At 38.4% G+C, this 20,973-nt stretch overlaps 1 protein-coding gene across 1 annotated transcript; it reads left to right on the top strand.

Moving 5' to 3' along the window:
* Positions 1 to 2,023: 2,023 nt before the first annotated feature.
* Positions 2,024 to 20,661, top strand: KLF5 (KLF transcription factor 5). Its single transcript, XM_079138928.1, has 4 exons — positions 2,024 to 2,632; positions 4,961 to 5,837; positions 7,085 to 7,144; positions 18,759 to 20,661. Exons 1-4 carry the CDS (start codon positions 2,372 to 2,374, stop codon positions 18,935 to 18,937), a joined length of 1,377 nt encoding a protein of 458 aa, XP_078995054.1. The 5' UTR covers positions 2,024 to 2,371; the 3' UTR covers positions 18,938 to 20,661.
* Positions 20,662 to 20,973: the final 312 nt, after the last annotated feature.

Here is a 20,973-nt window from a genome sequence, read left to right as displayed (position 1 = left end):
AATTATTCCTAGTAAAATAGTGGATCTTATTGTAGTAAAAACTTGAGTGGAAATAACAGGCCACTAAAGTACTGGTAAAAAGAAACACAAGGGGAAAAGTCTAGGTAGATTTAAAATTAAAATATAGATAGATATCTAGTTGAAGTAACTCTTAGATTTAGCTTCAAGTTAAAAGAGCACCAAATTCTATTAAGAATTGTCTATGTCACATGATCAGATTTGATCATACTATCATCATAACTGATATACTATCAGTATTAACTAAAATTTTTCAAAGATCAATTTTTAAAGTTACATTAAGTTCCTTATCAATTCTATAACCTGTTTTAAACAATTTAATTACATGACTGGGTTTAATATTAGAGGAAAATAGGGCAGCTTTTTAAAGATGAAGGTAGACAACATGAGATTGCTTAGAAAAAAATTTGCAAAAACACTTACCAAATAATACTTTGGTAGCACGAAAGTAATCATCAGCCATTCTCTGAAAGCAGCGATCACTGTTATAAAGATGAATCATGTGCAAACAGGAAGGGAAGGAAAAGAAGAGAAAAAAATTTAGTTTACAGATAATTTTATCTTTTCCAAAATAAGTACACCTAATACCAATATGCTTATTAATTTATCTGCATATTGAAAATGGATCCATATCTTTGATAGAGACACTCTGAAGTGAACTTTTTCCTAAGAACTTTTGAAAAAGCTGTTTTTACTGTGAAGTGGTGAGTAGGCTGTTGTATTTGTACAATTCTCTAATGGTATAGTGTGCTGTCAACATATGTACATATGTACTAATATTACAGGCATTTTTATTGCAGTTTATTGTTCCGGCTTCCCAATAAGCCAGATAAAATCATGTACTAGAACATTAAGGATTAAGGGAAGTGGTTTCCTTTGGTGAATGCTGGCAAAAATTCACCCTCCTGTTATAACAACGTAGTAAATGGACGGGGTAGTATATTTGACTATTACTTTCCTACAAATTTGGATTCGCAGTTTTCAGGGCTGCTGCGTGTCTAACGTTTGAGGCTTCTTTGGTTGTCTTTTCGTAGGAAAAGGTGCCACGGTATTAGGTAAATTTACTGTTTCAGTTCTGTAAATATTAAATTCCATTCCCCCCCCCCCGACATACAGTGCTAGCAAAAATAAGCCAAAGATGTAATGTCTATTTAAACACACATTTGAGCTAGTTGTTAGCGCTTAAATTAGAGTCCAGGCTTTGGCTAGAATCAACATAGTTTAAATATTAAAAACCTCAAAATTCATATGGCCCACCCCCGCTTGCTCTCCACACAGGAATACGAGGAGGTAGAAATGTGTGTGAAAACTACTTCCAGCTATTTAAATACTGAAGTGGGAGCGGGTGGGGGGGGGGAGCATTGTATGCAAGGTCTTTAAAAAATGCTTGCCACTAAACCTTTTATTCAGGACATACCGAATTTGCTTTGCTAAATAGATACCTTCACGAGTAAAGATACATAGAGACAAGAGCTGTTTAAAAATTTATCATACCGCCCCTAGTTTTCTGTTAAAGAAAAGTACATTTTGTATATTTAAAAATACACGCTCGTTAAATAAGTCACTGAAAAGCTTAGCGCCCCCACCTAGCTGCTTTCTGGATTTCAGCTTTTGAGTTTCAGGTCCTTGCACAACACCTAAGACGTGCAATACTCTTTTTCTCCCTAATCCTGGCAGAGAACAGTCCGTAGAGATCTCCCTCCGCGTCTCCACCCTAATTCCCCCTCTTCCTAGATTCCACCCGCTCCTCTCCTTCCCTCCGCCCCCAGCTCCGCCAGCTCAATCTGTCAGAGAAGTTGTGTACAAACTGCGCGGCCGCCCTGCGCGCGAAGCTCGTGGCCGGAGGGGTGCGGTCGGTTCGGTGGAGGCGGGGCCCTGGGTGAATTTCTCTCTTTTCATAGGCTGGTCGCTCCGGCCCGGTTGGCGACGCGGCCTCAGGATTCGCGGCAGCGCTGTCAGTCAGGTCGAAGGGCCCCGCCTACCCAGAGTTGGGTGAAATAGAGGCGGGCGTCAAGTGTCAGTAGTCGCGGGGCAGGTACGCGCGCTCGCAGCTCGCTCGTGGAGATCGGCGGTGGCGGGAGCCGGCTCCAGCGAGTGAGAGAGCGCGGTGGGGCGGGGCGGGAGAAAGTGGCTGCCTGGAGGACATTGGCGTTTACGCGTGGCAGAGCGGAAGAGTTTTGCTTTTCGTGTGCGCCTTCGAAAACTGCGCCTGCTGTTGACGGAGGGGTCTGCCCGGAACCTCCCCTCCTCCGCCCGCGGCCCCGCGCCGAGCTCGCCGGCCTGAGCCAACGTGGGCAAGGTGGGAAACGCGCCTAACCCGCGTACCGCATCCGGAGCCGCCCCCCGAGTGCCCATGGCTACGCGGGTGCTGACCATGAGCGCCCGCCTGGGACCTGTGCCCCAACCGCCGGCTCCGCAGGACGAGCCCGTGTTCGCGCAGCTCAAGCCGGTGCTGGGCGCCGCGAACCCAGCCCGCGATACGGCGCTCTTTCCGGGCGAGGAGCTGAAGCACCCGCACCACCACCCACAGGCGCAGCCAGCGCCCGCGCAGCCCCCGCAGCCGGCGCCGCCTCCTGCCGCCGGTCCGCGGCTGCCCCCCGAGGAGCTGGTCCAGGTAGGAAGAGCCGCTCCCCTCCCTCCGCCTCCTTCCCGGGGCTCGGGCGTGTCCCGCCGCTGCGACGCGCGGGCGACAGGGGCCGCTCCAGGCTGGGGCGTGCGTCGGGGCGCACCAGAGGCTAGTGCTGGGGTGGGCAGCCCCTTCCTGCCCTTGTAGCCTGGGCACAGCATTTCGTAGAGTGCATGGGGGACCTGTGAGAGGGGAGTCCGAGATGAATCTCCCCCGGCGGGTCAGCTTGGAAGAGGTTAAAGAGGGAATTGGGTGCTCACGCGCAGTGTTGTTTTTCTTACGTGTGGAGGATGAAACCTTGTACCTCACGCTCCACTTTACTTAAATTACTCCTTCACCTTTACCCCTCCCTCCCGATGCCGTGGCCTTGGAGGTCCACCTCCCCTCCTTGTCTGGGGTTAAGTGGAAACGCAGTTTGGGGTGCTGGGGAAAGATTCCTCGGGGTTTCAAACCTTGGGGCTCACTCCTCTTGCTTTAGGAGCGGTTGTGGAGTGGCTAAGTTTGGAAAATAAGAGGACAACTAAGGTTGTATTGGAGCGCGTATTTTTCCCGAAAAAGAAAGAAAAAAAGCCGGGGGTGTTGTTTTCTCCTTGTGCGCGTAAATTTCCTCCCGGAGCCGCGTTGAAAGCTGGCAGTTGGCTTTTACACTTGCCCAGCAGCCGAATTAGAGCAACCGCCTGTTTCTTTCGCCCACGCACGGAGTCATATAGCCCAGAAAAAACTTCCCGGGACTTTTAGCTTGTCCCAAGGAAAAAAAAATTGGAAACATACCCACATGCAAACAGCTGGAAGAGCTAAAATCAGAAACCACTAACCGCCACGGGAGCGCAGTGCACGAAAGGGGTTAGTTCGGTTTATTTCAAGACACTTCGTTTAATAGCCCCTTGGTATAGTGTGTATTTGCTACCCAGCGCCTTGTCTACTGGGGGGGGGGGGCGGTGGTCAGTGTCGCCGTGATTCGAGAGGACAGTGGCATTTGTTAAAGATGTGATTCACATGACCACGCGTTAATTTTTATTTTTAAATCGGGTCTATCCGGGAAATCCCGTTCTCATCCACACCGTATGATCCGAATGATCTGAGGTTCAACATGAAATACTTTTGAAATTTAGTAGCAAAATATGACTGGGTTATTTATCCCTTAAGGTGCCGTGGTTAATAGCTATATGAGCCATTCCACCTAATTGGGTTTTGTTTTTCTTTCGAAATTTCCTTTTCAGTGTTAAAAATTAAAAAAAAAATTAAGCTTATGTTAAACTAGGGGAGAAGATATTGAGGCGATTTGTCTTTGGGGGGAGAAATCATCGATTGAGAACTCTTTGGTTATTGGTTATTTCAATTTGGCTTTTTTTTTTTTTTTTTTTCCCTTGGGAGACACCGAGGGGATAAGGGATGACTGAGCTTTTTTTACAGAGTAGGGGGGAATGTAGCATTGGCCCACTGAGAAGGACATGATAAATGTTTTGCTGATGACTGTGCTACGACACAGCAGCTTCTCTCCACCCACGGGCTTCTTAGCACTAGTCTACCAAGGGAGTGATTTTCCCTTAGGTAATTAAAGATCTGTTTTAGATAGGGATATGAATAGGAACATTTCATTATCATATTAACCAATTACCGAATCTGCTGATTAAAATCAACGTTTAGATCAAATGTTGAAGGTGAAATCGTTTTGTGTCAGTGGATACTACGTTTTGCTTAAAAGATTGTATTTTAAGTTTCCCTTGAACAATACACACAAAAGGCACTGAAATAGCCAACGAATGTTTTATATTAGATATTTTGGAAATGTCTAGTCAAGCAAAAAAGTTTTTTGCAGTGTTGTTTTAAGGGCTTGCATAGTTTTTTGTTGTTTAAATAAAACATGTTAAATTTAACTAGAATGGACAGAATTGAGGTAGCTTGACAGTGCTTTGATACAGTACTTTAATTGTAAACTGATGGGCAGGGAATCACAGGGGTGATACTATTGCATCTGAAAGGAATGTATTTTGTTTTCTTTTTTTCCTTTTTTACTTGATTTGCCTCTTTCACTTTTTTGTCTTTTTTTTTTTTTCTGAGCGATTTTACTAAAGACATACAGATTTGTAAGCTTTGGTGTAAGCCAATAATTACACAATTGGCAAAATAAACCTGATATATTTATAAGCGATACTTATACTTGTATACTTAAACTAGTAGTAGGAGTTTGCCCTATTGCCTTATAGAGGAATCTTTGTGTGTGGGGGGGGTTTGGGGGACAGTAGTAAGCACCATTTTGGCCCTTCCTGAGGCGAATCAGGTAGATTACGCATGTTTGTTTCTTTTCTTTTTTAGACAAGATGTGAAATGGAGAAGTATCTGACACCTCAGCTTCCTCCCGTTCCAATTATTCCAGAACATAAAAAGTATAGACGAGACAGTGCCTCAGTCGTAGACCAGTTCTTCACTGACAGTGAAGGGTTACCTTACAGCATCAACATGAACGTCTTCCTCCCTGACATCACTCACCTGAGAACTGGCCTCTACAAATCTCAGAGACCGTGTGTAACACACATCAAGACAGAACCTGTTACCATTTTCAGCCACCAGAGTGAAACGACTGCCCCTCCTCCTCCGGCCCCGACCCAGGCCCTCCCTGAGTTCACCAGTATATTCAGCTCCCACCAGACCTCAGCTCCAGAGGTGAACAATATTTTCATCAAACAAGAACTTACTACACCAGATCTTCATCTTTCTGTCCCTCCCCAGCAGGGCCACCTGTACCAGCTACTGAATACACCGGATCTAGACATGCCCAGTTCTACAAACCAGACAGCAGTAATGGACACCCTTAATGTTTCTATGTCAGCCGCCATGGCAGGCCTTAACACACACACCTCTGCTGTTCCGCAGACTGCAATGAAACAATTCCAGGGCATGCCCCCTTGCACATACACAATGCCAAGTCAGTTTCTTCCACAACAGGCCACTTACTTTCCCCCGTCACCACCAAGCTCAGAGCCTGGAAGTCCCGATAGACAAGCAGAGATGCTCCAGAATTTAACCCCACCTCCATCCTATGCTGCTACAATTGCTTCCAAACTGGCAATTCACAATCCAAATTTACCTGCCACTCTACCAGTTAATACGCAAAATATCCAACCTGTCAGATACAATAGAAGGAGTAACCCCGATTTGGAGAAACGCCGCATCCACTACTGCGATTATCCTGGTATGTGGTCTTACCTGGCTGAAGCATTGAGAGTGTGTGTGTGTGTGTATGCGTGTGCGCTTTTGGGCTTTAAATTTATGTGGGAAAGTTTTACTTGACAGTTAAGAAAAAGATCATTTACATTTGTTCTTTTCATATTCTGTTTCTGTGCTTTACCCTGGTATGTAGCCAGGTAGTTGTCTATTACATATTTTATTTTATTATTTATTCACTTAGTTTTGCAGTACTAAGGATTGAACCCAGGGGCGCTCTACCACTGAGTCACATCCCCAGCCCTTTTTATTTTTTTATTTTGAGACAGGGTTTTGCTAAGTTACCAAGGCTGACCTCAAACTTGGGATCCTCCTGCCTCAGCCTCCCAAATTGCGGGGATTACAAGCATGTTTCACTGTGCCCAGCTTTTATTTTCTGTATTAAAAAAAAAAAATTGGCTACAACAGCCTGGTAAAAAAAGTTACCTTGTACTTTTTTATATTCGATTTTAAATAAAATTTGAATTTTATTTAGGGTTACTTTAAGATAATAAATTATAGTATTAGATTCTAAATTAACTTCCCTGTAAAGTGAAGGGTAGGGGAAAATAACATGTGGGCTTATAGGTGCCTAACCTGCTACTGGTACAAGACTGTACACGGGATACCTTTAAGGATGGTTCTGATAGCATGTGTTCATTCTTGAATGAGGTGCATGGCCCAAAGTATAAATTGATGAATGTATCTCCCAAGTTGCTGGTGTAAGCTAGTTTATGATTAATAATGGGGCATAATTTATTGACTGTGGTACATGATATGGCATGACATGCTAAATGAAAAAAAAAAAAAAAAAAAAAAAGAAATGTAGGAGTACAGAAAATTACAGTCATCTTGGATAATGGTTTAGCATTGTCAGCTCCACATCCATTAAAATTTTTTTAAAAACATACTATAGTAGCTATTAAATCACTAAAATATGTATTGCTAGTAAAAAGTACCTACTGGAATATAAACACAAATTTTCCATTTGTCACTTGGCTCATTTGCCTGTGTTCTTTCCTGCTAAAGTGATACCAAAAAAAAAAAATCACTTTGTTCCTTTAATGAGGTAGTTGGGGGTGCTTTTTGAGATTTAAAACTGAAGCTTCAAATATTTCATCTAGCACAAGAGATTTCTTCTTTCAAGGCAGATTTTAAATACTGAATCATCAAATGTAACGATTTCAAAAGGTCTCCAGAATGACAAGCTATTCTTCCTCTGCTCCTTTATTTTAGGTTGCACAAAAGTTTATACAAAGTCTTCTCATTTAAAAGCTCACCTGAGGACTCATACTGGTATGTAATTTTCTTGTTAATTCTTTAAGTTGTGTAAATAGTGTAAGTGGTATTCATCCTTTTAAAAGCCAACACGTGTTTGATCTCTTCTTTCTTCTGTCAACTTTTATTTTTTAATGGCCTACCTTTTCAGCACTAACTTGGCTCAAAATTCAGTTCCATGAGAATGTCTGGTTCCAGGAAAGCTGATGCTCCCTCACAGAGGCCTTGCCCTGTCACCTCACATAGAATTAATTACCCAAAAACGTAAACAACAATGTTTACTAATGGATTTTAAAATGTTTAATGGCAGTGCTATTCTTGTCTTGAAAGAAAGAAATTTCTCCCGTGGCAAATTAGTTTGCTTTAAATAAAGCCCTTTTAAACATTAAAAACTTTGCCGTTTAGCATGTATAGCATTGCTGCTTAATACATTACCTTTAGTTTCTCTGTTAACTTAAAATATTTGTGTTTAGCATGTTTGCTGTGCTTGATGAAAGATAGGCCTGAAGTTGCAGAGTTTTAAATATGGTTGGTCAGAAGTAGAGTTATGGTTTAAAGTTATTCTATACCCTACCCACCATCCTGACATTTGATATGTTTGAGAGACATCATCTTTATTCTAGCTTACACTTCATCCTCATTTAAAACATGCTTTTAAGGTTGGCCCCTTTAGTTTTCTAAGTTTTTGTTTTGTTAAATCTATAGCAATAACTTTAAGGAGCTTTTTAATTAAAAAATTTTATATCAGGACACAATTTAAGATGAAGCTAGGTGGCATACTTTATTAAAGGGCTTCATGTACCCATAATATTTTCAAATATATGGATGGTTACTATTTGTAATTTTCTTTAAAGAATAGCCCTAAAGGAAAGAACTCTTATATAAAGTGATTATACTTTTTTCCTCAATAAATACAGCCTTACCTAAAAGTTCAAAGAATAAGTTTTGCTAATAAAAGCAGTGACCTAGCAAAATGTATTATTCCATCATTGCTATGGAAACCAAAGTATTCAACAGTTCCTTTGAATGGGTTGTTGGATTAGTGTGAGGACTTGAATCTCCCCAGGCTAGATGTTACTATGGAAATTGAGTTTTGATAAATGAAGTAGTTATCTCTAACTGCTGCATTAAAAAGTAAAAGCCTTTGAACAAAGGTCAATGCTGAGATACAGCCCTGAGAGAAATATGTTGCAAACAGTTTGTATGCATGTTATGGAAGTATTGCTTGATATCTCAGTGATAAAAAACTAGTTATTAAAATCCAAATAGTATTGGTGACAATGTAGTAGATACCAGGACTTTTTGAGAAATTGCTTTTAAAAAAAGAAATGACATCTGCATTTATCTATGAAATAAATGAGTTGTTTTGGCCCAAGGTTTTAAAATGTAGACAAATTGATTATATAAAAGGAAAACTCCTTCGTAAGCAACCCAAGGTGAAAATTATGTTTACAGTTAAGCACCCACAGAAGAATTAAGCACATAAAAAGATGTCAACCTAAATTCTTCAAAATACAGATGACAAGTGCCAGAAAAATATTCAGTACAGAATAAAATATCCTTTTACAGACTAGATGCTCTGTTAAGGAAACATTTAACGTAGAGTTTACCTGACGTTTTGATTAAGAGGTGGTGGAAATAACTTAGAAACATTTGAACTGTTGCTTTTTTTCTCTTGGAAGTCCTTGAAGCTGGAGATAGGAAGGAGGGAATACATTTTCATGAGGTTAAAGTCTCCTAATAAAAGTAGAATATAATCGCATATAACAATGTAATCAACTGCTTATTGCAGGGATGTAGTCAGACCATATCTAAATAGCCTTTCAACCCCTGTCAGGGTTTAGTGCTCTGAATGCTTGTACCTGGGATTCTGGAACTTGACCTGCTGGCAAAGAAATTTAATAGTGGGTTGTCTTAACAATGCTTGTCCTAATAAAAACAAACTAAAAAGAGGACCTAGGCCTAGTTTGGGTCCCATGCATCAACTTTTTCACCTGATCATAAACATTGTGGCCTTCAGCATCTAATGAGTAAGACCCTGTAATCCAGTTTAATAAAGTTTTGTTTGATAGTCTTTCAAATGCCTTGGGGAGGGTTTTACCAGACTAGTTCATCTGGCTAAACCCGTTCTTGGGTAATCATAGAGCATTGAGGTTGTTTTCTCCTCATTTCTGTTTCTAGACAATGCCTTTTAAAATTACCTGTGCTCTCTCATTGCATCCTCCCCACCCAACCAGTTGTTTTTCAGTGAATATATCTGGAGCCAGCCGAGGCTTGTGTTTTTTCTTTTCTTTTTCTTTTGCCTTTAAGGCCCCCAGGTACAAGAAACAGGTTTTTGTTTTTTGTTTTTGTTTTTCCCCTAAATAACTTCCCTCATTTAATAGTTTCGTAGTTTTTCTTTCTATGCCCCTCACTTCTGCTTGGGCAATTTATTAGGGAACTTTAAAAAACCGTATGGTAATGTTAGTCTGTATTTGACATAATAGAAATGACTGTTTAAATAGTTGCTGTTTTGCAGGCAGAATGCAAAGTACCCTAGCATTTCTTTGGAAAAATAATGGTAATGGCTTTAAAATGTCAAGTTACTGTATGTTTTTTAAATGATTTAAGCAATTAAAACAATCGGCATCTGAATTCTGTTTAGTTACTTATTTTGGAGTTTTAGATTATAAATGATTCTTTAACTTGGGTTGCAAATTGAACCTGAGCAAAGAGTCTTTCCAAAACAGATTTTTTTTTTCCCCTAATTTGGGCTGAAAGAGTAAAAGATAAACCTGTTTCTTGAATAACAAATATTGTAACTTTCAAGTCTTCTAAAGTTCATGCACTTTGATTTCTTTATTAGGAAAGCATACTTAAATAATACAAAGTTCCATCTTATTTGTATGGTCAAACAAAATACCTGAAATATAAATTGCCTTTATTCTATGGAACCATTACATTTCGTTCGTTTCCATACATACATAAGACAGCATACTAACAGGCTTATAGAGGCATTCTTTGTGTGAGTAAGTAGGTGTTTGTGTATGTATACATGGTTATCATGCTTCTGGTTAGAAATAGTTATGACTGCTTCTAGGCAACAATGTCAACAAGTAGTATGTGTCCCAATCTAAATATTTGTACTTTTAACAGCATTTAAATGAACATTCTGCAGAAATTTGTATGCCTTGTGATATATACAAGGGGCTATTGCCGTCATTCCAAATTTGCTCACAAGCACCTTAAAAAAAAGATTGACCTATCAGTCAGCCCTATTAAATCACTATGGCTGATAAACTGTCTCATGCAAACAACTTGTAGTTTGGGGTGTTTTTTTGTTGTTGTTTTGTTTTGGTGCTAGAGATTGAACCAGGGACCTTACGCATGCTATGGAAGCCCCCTAGCCACTGAGCTGCCCCAGTCCCTTTTCTTTAATTTCATAATGAAATTTAAGATTCCTTTCAGCCTCAGCTTTCTGGTATAGGGAAAAAGATTAGCAATTGTACAGAGAAAAGTCTTTCAGATACACATACACCCTTAGCTGAAGCATCTCATAGACCAGGTTCCACAGGTTGACAGAGGAAAATGACCATTTAACACACTCTCAAAAAAGAAAATGGAAACATATAAATAGCATAGGAACACGAAATGGACTTTAAGCAAAGTCCTGTATTCAAGATTCTCTGTTTAAGAAAAAATTTCCACATTAGGTCTTGAAAGGATCTTTAGCCCAAACCTCCTTGTAAAGGTGGTCGATTCCTATGTTCTCCCTTGCTTTACTTTTCTTTCTTCCTTCCTTTCGCTCTCCCTCTCTTGTACTGGGGATTGAATCCAGGGGTGCTTTACCACTGAGCCACATCCCCAGCCCTTTTTGTTTTTTTTTCTTTTGAGACAGGGTTTCACTGAGTTGCTTAAGACTGGGTCAGTTCTCCTTTCTCAGCCTCCTGGGTTACTGGGATTACATTCACCACTGTGCCCAGCTATTTCTTAATGGTATTTATAAGTAAGACATTATTGTATATGTTTTCAATAATCTAGACTTGAAGTTTAGTTTTTGTTTCTTGTGGAGTAGTAAGTCTTTAGATATAAATTTCTGGAATAGTACTTGGCATCGTATGACTATATTGGGTATACGTTTGATTTTAAAACATAGGTAATGTTGACAACAGGTGTTTTCAATACAAGCACTACTCCATTGAAAGGACCATTATATTCTGAACATAAATTACTTTTTTTTGGTGGAAAAGGAGTGAAAAGTTAAAAAAAAAAAAAAGTAGAAAGGGTTTCATTTCAGATCTTAATGGGTGGAGAACACACAATTTGGATCCAAAATAGATCAGTATGAGATGCTTAATCTCTTTCATTGGGAAAAATAGTTTACAGGATGAGATTAGTGGCCAGTGATTTTTTTTTTTTTTTTTTTTTTAAAGTCTAATAGCTCTGCAAGAAAAAGCATCATCACATTTTTAGCCTTTAGTGTTAGGTATTACTAGTCCAATATTCCTTAAATTATTTTTAAGATTTTATTTTCATTTGCAACTTTGAAATTTATTTTTCTGTATTGACAATTTCTGCTTATGTTAAAGGAAAAAAAAAAAAAGTTGTGCCTTAAGAGACTTGCTGGTTCAGACCCTGAAGAGGTATTTATGAGCTTGAAAGCTTAGAAACAATTTCTTTTCAGTGACTCACTGGGAAGATTAAACTTTGCTTCTAGGACTTGTTCTTTCATCTGAAAAACATTTACATAGGAAGTTGATTAAACATTGTTTCGAGATGATAAAGCTTATCAAAGGTTAAGAAGAATAATTTGATTCAGCAAACATTTGACCGATTTTTGTAGAGAATCCAAAGACGACTAATCTCTTCTTTTACCCTTTTGTTTTTAAAGGAGTGAGAGAAGATAGTTCATAAGTAGATTAAATAGAATTCTGAAATGGAGATAGAAACAACCAGCTGTGGTGGTGAAAGAATGTAGAGCTGTGTTTTTGTTGTTAGTGGTGGGATTTCTGTTTCTGTTTTTTAGTAATAATTTGATCACCCAAGAATTTTGCTTTGGCAGGTATTTTTAGTTCTATAGAATGTAGTAGCTGTTTACTTGATGACCTACATCTTTTCTGGTTGTAGAAACAAAGTAATGTCCTACTTGAGTAGAAGTATCTCTGGCAGCATTCCTGTTAGGACAGCCTGTATTATTTACTTTAAAGGATCTCTAACAACTCCAATTAGTTACTATTTTAAAAGTACATAGTAGGTAACTTTTCTTAAAAACATCTATGTAGAAGAATACATTAACTTGGCTACTTTTTATTATAAAAAGGCACACTTTTAAAAGCAGGGAGGAATCCACTGGTCAGGGATAACTGTTAACTGCAAATATAGGAAAAATGAAAGTACAGGTTTATTTTCTATTCAGGTTGAAAAAAAGAAAAAAGGTAAAAATATTTCATAGACACTTTTTTTAAGTTAATTTAGGCTCTTATTACAAAGACTGTGAATCTGAATATTGTGGGTTTTTTTTTCTGTTTCTGGTTTTTTTTTTTTTTTTTTTTTTTTTTTTAAAAAAAAGTTTTATTGCTTTACTAGCAAAGGAGAAACATAAGGGTCTCCTGTCCCAAAGGCTGAGATCTGCCCATCAGCAAGGAATAGGGGACTTTTAAAGAGGTGATTGAAAGGCTGCATTCCACCTGTTCTCTGTTGGAGTTGCAATTCACTTGTTAATTTGGGATATAGTCATTTTTGAGATCTTCTGGTACCATCCTCAAGGTCCTATTTCCCTTGAGATGGGGGCAGGTGTGAGTGTTGTCTTTTTGTCAGGAGGCTCAAGAATTGGTATTTCATTTCAGTAAACCTATATAAATGTCAAGAGGTGTTCTTCCTTGTATTTGTTGAGGACCTGGAGAAGTAGCAGTAGTTTAGGAGCCGGGAGACTGATCCTGCTTGACAAGGTCTATGGATGGCAGGAGAGAGTGGTCCGTACAATTCCTTTTGCTCTGCTGCCCAGGCTGGCCTCAGCCTCCTGAGTAGCTAGGGGTCCCTGTGTATACCATCTCATTCACTGTCTGGCCATATCCCTTCTCCCTGCCCCTATAAGAGGACACCCCCTTGCTTTCCTTGACCAGCACTAGGGACCTCGGAACTTATTAATTTCCCTCAGGTCTAGTTCAATTCCGTAAAAGAAAATTTTACATAGACTTTACCCTGTATAGCTTCAGGATGGGTAAATGTTTTCTCCTGAAGAGACTCAAGCACAATTCTCACCTAAATATACATTTAGTCAGATTACCCTTGGTCCCAGGCCAGGGCAAAGCCCAGCTTTCTCTAATTTTGTTAAAAAAATAAAATAAAATTAGAGAAAAACTAACAGCCTCACCCTATGGTCTCCTATACCTTCCCCCTTTTTCATTATGAAAATAACTTCTGGCCAGAGTTTGGCCAAACACAGGATTGTTTTAGAGATGCATTAGGAAAACTGTGGCGTCACAGCAGAAGTAGGTCTCTGCCTCTGCAGAGTTTAAAAAGCTTGCTGAGAAGGCAGAACACAGCTATTCGAAGCCTTCGTGAAGCAATATAAGAGCAAGTGCAAATCAGTGATTCAAGAAAGAAAAAAAAAATTTTGATGCTGGGGATTAAACCCAGGGCTCTGTGTGTGTTAAGCACACACTACCACTGGGCTACATTCACAGCCAAGTTCAAAATAAATTTAATTGACTGAGATACATACAAGTGGAATGATTTCTCATGAGCTGTCAGATGTCTTCTAGAAGGGGTAAGATGAATTGGATTTTAAAGTGATAAACTCTGATTAAAAAAAGGGAATTTTTTGATATCCTGTTTGTTTCCTTGAAGTGGGCCCATTGCTGAAGGGCACTAAATCAATTAGATGCATCTAAAACGAACCTTTCTGTGTTTCAAGTGTAGATCTGCAGTGAGGTCTAATAAAATTTTTAAGTAGAAAATTACATATAGATATATAAAAATATGAGTTAGTGAACTAAAACCATCCTAATTAATCAGTTTTCTCAGCTATCAAAATGTATTTTCCCATGAATTTTTTTTCACTGTTTTCTGTTTTTTCCCTTTTGATTATTAAAAGCGAATCCTATACAGAGCCTGTTTCAGAGTCTCAATTCCCTAAGTCTGTGATGATGGGCAAAAAAATCTATTAAGTTTTTTGAGGCCAGAGATCATGTCCTATTTGTGTGTGTGTGTGTGTGTGTGTGTGTGTGTGTGTGTGTGTGTTTTACAAGGCATTTAGTATAGGCCATACTTTCTTTAATAAATATCGTCTTTTATTCTAATGGTTTTTAGCTTTTATCTTTATCAACTTATTGATTAAATTTTTAATCATCAGGAAGGAAACATGTTCAAATTAGCTATAGCAAACTTTTAAAAGTTACCTATCGAAACTGTTCTAAGAGAAATTATTTCCTTCCGTGATTTTTTTTTTCTTTTGTTAAAGGAACCTATGTAGAACAGTCTAGAGAAAGGCCTTAGTATGGGTCTATTGAATATGTTCAGCAGAGCAGAGAAACCTCCCATTCCATTGTGGTAGGTTCAAAAGTCATTTTTTTTTTTTTTTTTAATCTGTTCATCAGAGGAAAAAAAAATAGATACTGTTTTAGTTTCTTGCTGAAGACTTTTTGAATACTTCACAAACATTCTGCTAAACCACTGAAATTCACCTAGTCAGGGAAAGAGGAATACTCATTAGTAATGTTTGGGCATTGCCGATACCATGCTGGAACAGTTTTTAGGACCCGAAAGGCACAGAAAGGTGGGTCTTCACAGAGGTCTGGCCCTGTCAGGGTGTGCCTGGGCTTCAGATCATTTGAGTTTAAGGGCTGGTGGAAGTCCATTAAGCTATTCCTTACTCTTCATGAGTGGTTTCGGAATCTAAATAAATTTGAACAATATGTATATATTTCTTACATCATTCAAAGAGAGCATATTAGTGTTTGCTAATGGAAGATTTAAGTGGGACATTAAGGAAAAGTGGCAGGCCAGAATTCTTAATGTGGAGTTCTTCAGCTTGCTTCTAACTCCTGGGATTATTGTGAGGATTAAGTGAGGCGGTGAGAACCTACCTGTGGAGGATGTGCTCAGTGGACGGTTGTATCTTCTCCCTCCTCCTTTTGCCGGTAAAGATTCTGCTTAACATTTTAGTAAAATACCTCTATGACTTTATCAGTATGGATAGTCTGCATGTTTAACTTGGACATTTTTTTCAAAGATGAGCGATTCTTAGCAAACTGTTCCTATAATTTTAAAGTAGAATAAGAAAATGCATACTTTGAGATAAAGTTGAAGATTGTTTTCCATGTTGTACAAATTTGTCACTTTTTTTCTTTGCCTTTGGAAAGTTTCACATTAACAGCAGGAGAACTTAAAAATACAGTTGATGTTGAAAGAGCTTAACTAAATATTTTAAATTGGTGGTATTGGAAAGAGATTCTGTAAAAATCCAATTAAACTTTTGAAAGCTCTATCCTGTTGAAATATAACTTGAAGGAAGTCAGTTTGGTTTCCCAGAAGTACTGTGCATAGTGTTTCTGGCTGAGGAAGAAAGACTTGAGTCTGCTGTTTGGCCAGAAATTGGGTACCAGCTTCCTCTACGATGTTTTGCTTGAACAGTGTTGACACTTGAACAAATCCCATAGAAACTGCCCCAAGTGGGGAATAGTTATCCTTGCTTTTATAGTAAGCCTTGGCCCCAGTAACTACTGTTCCAGACACTGGTAGTATTCTTGGCTGGATAACCTATAGATGTGCATAAATTGAGAGCAAAACCCCAAATGTTTTAGGAACTTTAAGGGCTACTGTATTTTGACCAATCAGTAAGGTAAACTTTAAAAAATGTTGGTGCAGTTTATTGCTTTGTAGCCAATAAAAATAGTGAACAAAAAGAGTCTAGTGTCCCTTGTTTCTTAAGTAAACTAAATTCAGTTCTCCTGCTATTTAGTTATTAAATTCAAAAGACTAGAATGATTTCTTTTAAAATTAGAACTCTGTAGGAAGTTTTTCCCTTGCATTAGACATCAGAAATATTTTTGTTTAACTAGTATGTTTATTTCTGTGATTTGTTTCATGAGGAACAAAACCAAACACTTCTGTGCAAAGTTGTTTCTTCTGTTTGATTTATATCCACAAACAAGATAGTGCATGTACCACTGGTACTAAAATGCTTCTACATATCAAACAGCTTATATGTGAATGTCAGTGAAAGAAGAGCAAATATGTTGCTTAAAAGTTTTGAATGTATTTGCTTAAATTTCCAGTTGGAATTTGCTGTGAGATACTGGGGAATGATATTGGCCAAATTATATTTTTATACTGTATACAAGTATGAATATGTGTAATATAACACACCAATTTAAAAGGGGGGGGGGGTGAAAGAATTTACTATGAGAAACGGCATCCAGAATTGAGATGGTGTATTTTTTAAATGGGATGATAGGAACCAAGAAGGGAATTAAATATAAATAAGTGTACATTAGGTCAGAGCCAGAAGAGAGGGGAGAGGAAAAGCAACTGCAGATGCATACTACAGGAAGCCAAGGAGAAATCTCATGGGAAATAATTGGGACCCATTTCATGTGGCCAATTCTGGTCCTTCTTCATCCTGTAGAATTTTATTTAATAATCAGTGGTCATTAGAACAGTTAAAATACATTAACCTCACAAGCTGTAGAGAAACCTCAACAGATGTGACAATTTTCTTCTTTTTTTGGTACTAGGAATTGAACCCAGAGGTATTTTACCTCTGAGTAACATCCCCATTCCTTCTTTTAATTTTTTTTTTTTTTTTTTTTTTTTAATTTTTGAGATAGGGTCTCCCTACGTTGCTTAGGGGCTCACTAAGCTGCTGAGGCTGGCCTTGAACTTTTAATCCTTCCACCTCAGCCTCCCTAGTTGCTGGGATTATAGGCGTTGGCTGGACAATGTCTTAAAATTTAGATTTAAGATTAAAATTTAGATTCAGTTGGGTAATCCTACAAACTTCCTGAATATGATACTGCTAAATTAGGCAGGAAGGTTGCTGAGTGTTCAAAGCAACTTTTAGATTTTTTCCTTTTCAGAAGCAAACATTTTTTTTAAAGGGAAAAGGTGCCCAAATAAAGTATGCCAGCAGTACTTTAATATGCACATTGTCTCATTAACACTCATAGGAAATTTTAACATCCCAAAGCATAAATTAGGAATCTCTAGTTAATGCTTAGTCAAAGAGTAAACTTTGAGATTTATATGTATACATCAATTTAAATAAGATTAATTCTAAGATAGTGAATTAAGATTGCCTTATAAGCTGGGTGTGGTGGAGCACACTTGTAATCCCAGTGATTTAGGAGACTGAAGCAAGAGGGTCTCAAGTTCAAAGTCAGCCTCAGCAATTTAGGGAAGATGCTGTTTCAAATAAAAAATAAAACTGATTGAGGATGTAGCTCAGTGGTAAAGCTCCCCTGAAATCAATCCCCAGTATCAAAAGCAAAGAAAATATGGCATTATACATAGTTTTGAAAGGTAAGCAACTAGCAAACTTGGGAGAACATTTTGAATATACAAGTTGCAGGTGGGGGGCGGGGCTGAGGCATCAATTCACTATTCCAGTGGAGAGCTGTGAAAACAGAAGATTGGATCAGGGACTTGAATCACTTATGGAAGCTCCCATGAGGCCATGCATTTTTGTTTTGCATATTGTTGTATCCCTAGCATCAGGACAGTGACCGGAATATAAGACACTTGGCATGTTGTTTATGGAATGGATTTTGGTAACTTTCTTGGTGCAAAGAAAAATTAACAAATTTTTTCTTAATGAAGAGTTAAATGCACATCAGCAAATGTTAGGATTGTTATGGTTATTTCATGGCTGGAGCCTTTATCAGTGTGAACTTATCAGTACCTGACTTGGGGGGGTCTGGATAAATTTATTAAATATCAGTTGCATGAAGACTTAAAATCATTCAACTTTAAAAATGTTTTAACTTTGTTACCCTTAAGTATGGAAAAAGTGGGGGGGGGGGGGCTGTGAATGTGTGTGCTAGTGGGAATCTAAGGAGATTTTGGTTAGGATGCCTCAATAGTCCATTATGGAGGCCATGGGCTATGTGCTGAAAGCTTCCATCAGCCTAATTCAGACATTAAAGACCGGTTTCAAGCAAAGGAATTGTGGTACAAGAAATTAATCTTGAAGGTGATTTGAATGGCTTCCTCTTGAGTTGCTCTAAAATTCCTCTTCCCTCACCATTTTGTGGCCAGTAATTTAATTTGGGTTAGTTTGCATAGAAACCATGTTTGCACAGTGATAAGACCTTTCAGGCTCAATCTAATCACTTCATGGATTTTTATGTGCAAGAGTTCATAGAAATATGGACACTGATGCATTTTGCATGTGGCTAAATTTGGCCTCCTTTAGTTTTCCAAGAGCAGGCAAAATACTTCTTTCTGCATATAATCACAGGTTAAGTTTCATTCTGGGAGTTGACTTTGCTGGACTGCTTTGAGGGACTGTAATATTTATTTAGTTCATAATGGAATTCATGAACCTTTCTTCCTGTGCTTGGTCCATGGTTTAAAAAAAGAAAAATCCTTCTCAGGTGTCATCCACGATTGTCCTCCGAGCAGGCCACCTCACCCTCTTTGTTGGTTGTCACAGGTGAAAAGCCGTACAAGTGCACCTGGGAGGGCTGCGACTGGAGGTTCGCGAGGTCGGACGAGCTGACCCGCCACTACCGGAAGCACACGGGCGCCAAGCCGTTCCAGTGTGGGGTGTGCAACCGCAGCTTCTCACGCTCGGACCACCTGGCCCTGCACATGAAGAGGCACCAGAACTGAGCCGCCGTGCGACGCTCTCCGCCGCCGCAGTCCGTTTGGCAACCTTTTAAAACTACAAACTTTACTATTCATATAAAAAAAAAAGGAAAGAAAAGAAAAGAAAAAAGAAAGAAAAGAAAAAAAAAAAACTGGAAATGTATATTTTGTATATTTGAGAAAACAGGGAATACATTGTATTAATACCAAAGTGTTTGGTCATTTTAAGAATCTGGAATGCTTGCTGTAATGTACGGGGCTTTACTCAAGCAGAGCTCATCTCATGACAGGCAGCCACATTTCGACGTGGGCGGGGGCGGGGGTGGAGCGGGTGTGCGGGTGTTTTTACCTGGGCACCGGGGTTTGACGTGACAGTGGTTAGAGAACAAATCACTTGGCAGGTACCGGGAAGAAGGATGGCTTGTATGTCAAGATTTTACTTGACGGACATCGTTTTTGTCATTATTAGGTAATCCCTTAGAGGTACACGCTGGACCTGGCAATTCACAAATAGCCATTGAACAAATGTGTGTTTTTTTTTTTTTTTTTTTTTTTTTTTTTAAATGAGTTGCCTATATTTGCTATTCAAAATTTTGTAAATATGCAAATCAGCTTTATAGGTTTATTACAAGTTTTTTAGGATTCTTTTGGGGAAAAATCATACTTCTTTTGAAAATAACCATAAATACATTTACAGTTAGAATTTGTGATAAGATACCTCTCAAAACATTACCAAATTCATTTCTTAGGGGGAAGGAATAATCATTAAAATGAACTTTTAGAAAAAGCAAATTTCATGCACTGATTAAAATAGGATTGTTTATTTTAAATATGAAAGATGTTTTTTATGAATTGTAAACTGAAGAGCTTAAAGATAGTTACAATATACAAAAGTTAAATCTCTTACAATAAGCTAAACAGTATCATTTTTTAAAGGAAGGACTTAATGCAGTTTTCACATGACGGTGTTGAATTTATGATGCAGTTTTCACGTATGGAAACGTTGAATTTCATGACGATGTTGAATTTATGATGCAGTTTTCACATATGGAAACGTTGACTTTATGATGCAGTTTTCATATACCAAGGTGTTTGCTTGTGCAGTTCTGTTGGTTAAATGACAGTTTATGTGGATTTTGCATGTAATATACAGTGAGACACAGTAATTTTATCTAAATTACAGTGCAGTTTAGTTAATCTGTTGTTAATACTGACTCAGTGTCTGCCTTTAAATATCAATGATATGTTGAAAACTTAAGGAAGCAAGTGCTACATATATGCAATATAAAATAGTAATGTGATGCTGATGCTGTTAACCAAAGGGCAGAATAATAAGCAAAATGCCAAAAGGGGTCTTAATTGAAATGAAAATTTAATTTTGTTTTTAAAATATTGTTTATCTTTATTTATTTTGTGGTAATATAGTAAGTTTTTTTAGAAGACAATTTTCATAACTTGATAAGTTATAGTTTTGTTTGTTAGAAAAGTTGCTCTTAACGTGTAAATAGATGACAAACGTTGTAAATAATTTTGTAAGAGGCTTCAAAATGTTTATACGTGGAGACATACGTGAAAAGCATAAATCAGTTGCTGTTTTGCTTCTTTTTCCCTCTTATTTTTGTATTGTGGTCATTTCCTATGCAAATAATGGAGCAAACAGCTGTATAGTTGTAGAATTTTTTGAGAGAATGAAATGTTTATATATTAACGACAATTTTTTTTGGAAAATAAAAAGTGCCTAAAAGATTCATTTTGTGCTTTTTTTCTTTACCTGCTGTAGGAAGGATAATTAGTAAATTCCATTCCTAATACTCATTATTTGAAAGGGTCTGATCAGGGCAGTTAATGAAATACCAATTCTGAGGTATTTTTAGAAAAACCCCATCGAGGCCTGGAGTAGTGTTGCACACCTATGATCCTAGCAACTCGGGCTGTGGCAGTAGGATCCCAAGTTCAAGGCCAGTCTAAGCAACTTGGCAAGTGAGGCCCTATGCAACTTAGCAAGACTCTGTCTTAAAAAATAAAAAAGGCTTGGCAGTGGAACTCAGTGGTAAAGCATC

This window comes from Sciurus vulgaris, assembly GCF_902686455.1.
Source record: "Sciurus vulgaris genome assembly, chromosome: 4".
NCBI classification, from domain to species: Eukaryota; Metazoa; Chordata; class Mammalia; order Rodentia; family Sciuridae; genus Sciurus; species Sciurus vulgaris.
The sequence above is the reverse complement of the archived record's forward strand: the minus strand, read 5'-3'. Positions and strand labels throughout refer to the sequence as shown.

What these genes read in the sequence shown, in the direction of transcription:
- KLF5 (XM_079138928.1), top strand. Translation starts at nt 2,372, where the DNA reads ATGGCTACGCGGGTGCTGACCATGAGCGCCCGCCTGGGACCTGTGCCC. An exon ending in CCCCCGAGGAGCTGGTCCAG is followed by an intron (nt 2,633 to 4,960) that starts GTAGGAAGAGCC and finishes TTTCTTTTTTAG; the next exon opens with ACAAGATGTGAAATGGAGAA. An exon ending in TCACCTGAGGACTCATACTG is followed by an intron (nt 7,145 to 18,758) that starts GTATGTAATTTT and finishes TGGTTGTCACAG; the next exon opens with GTGAAAAGCCGTACAAGTGC.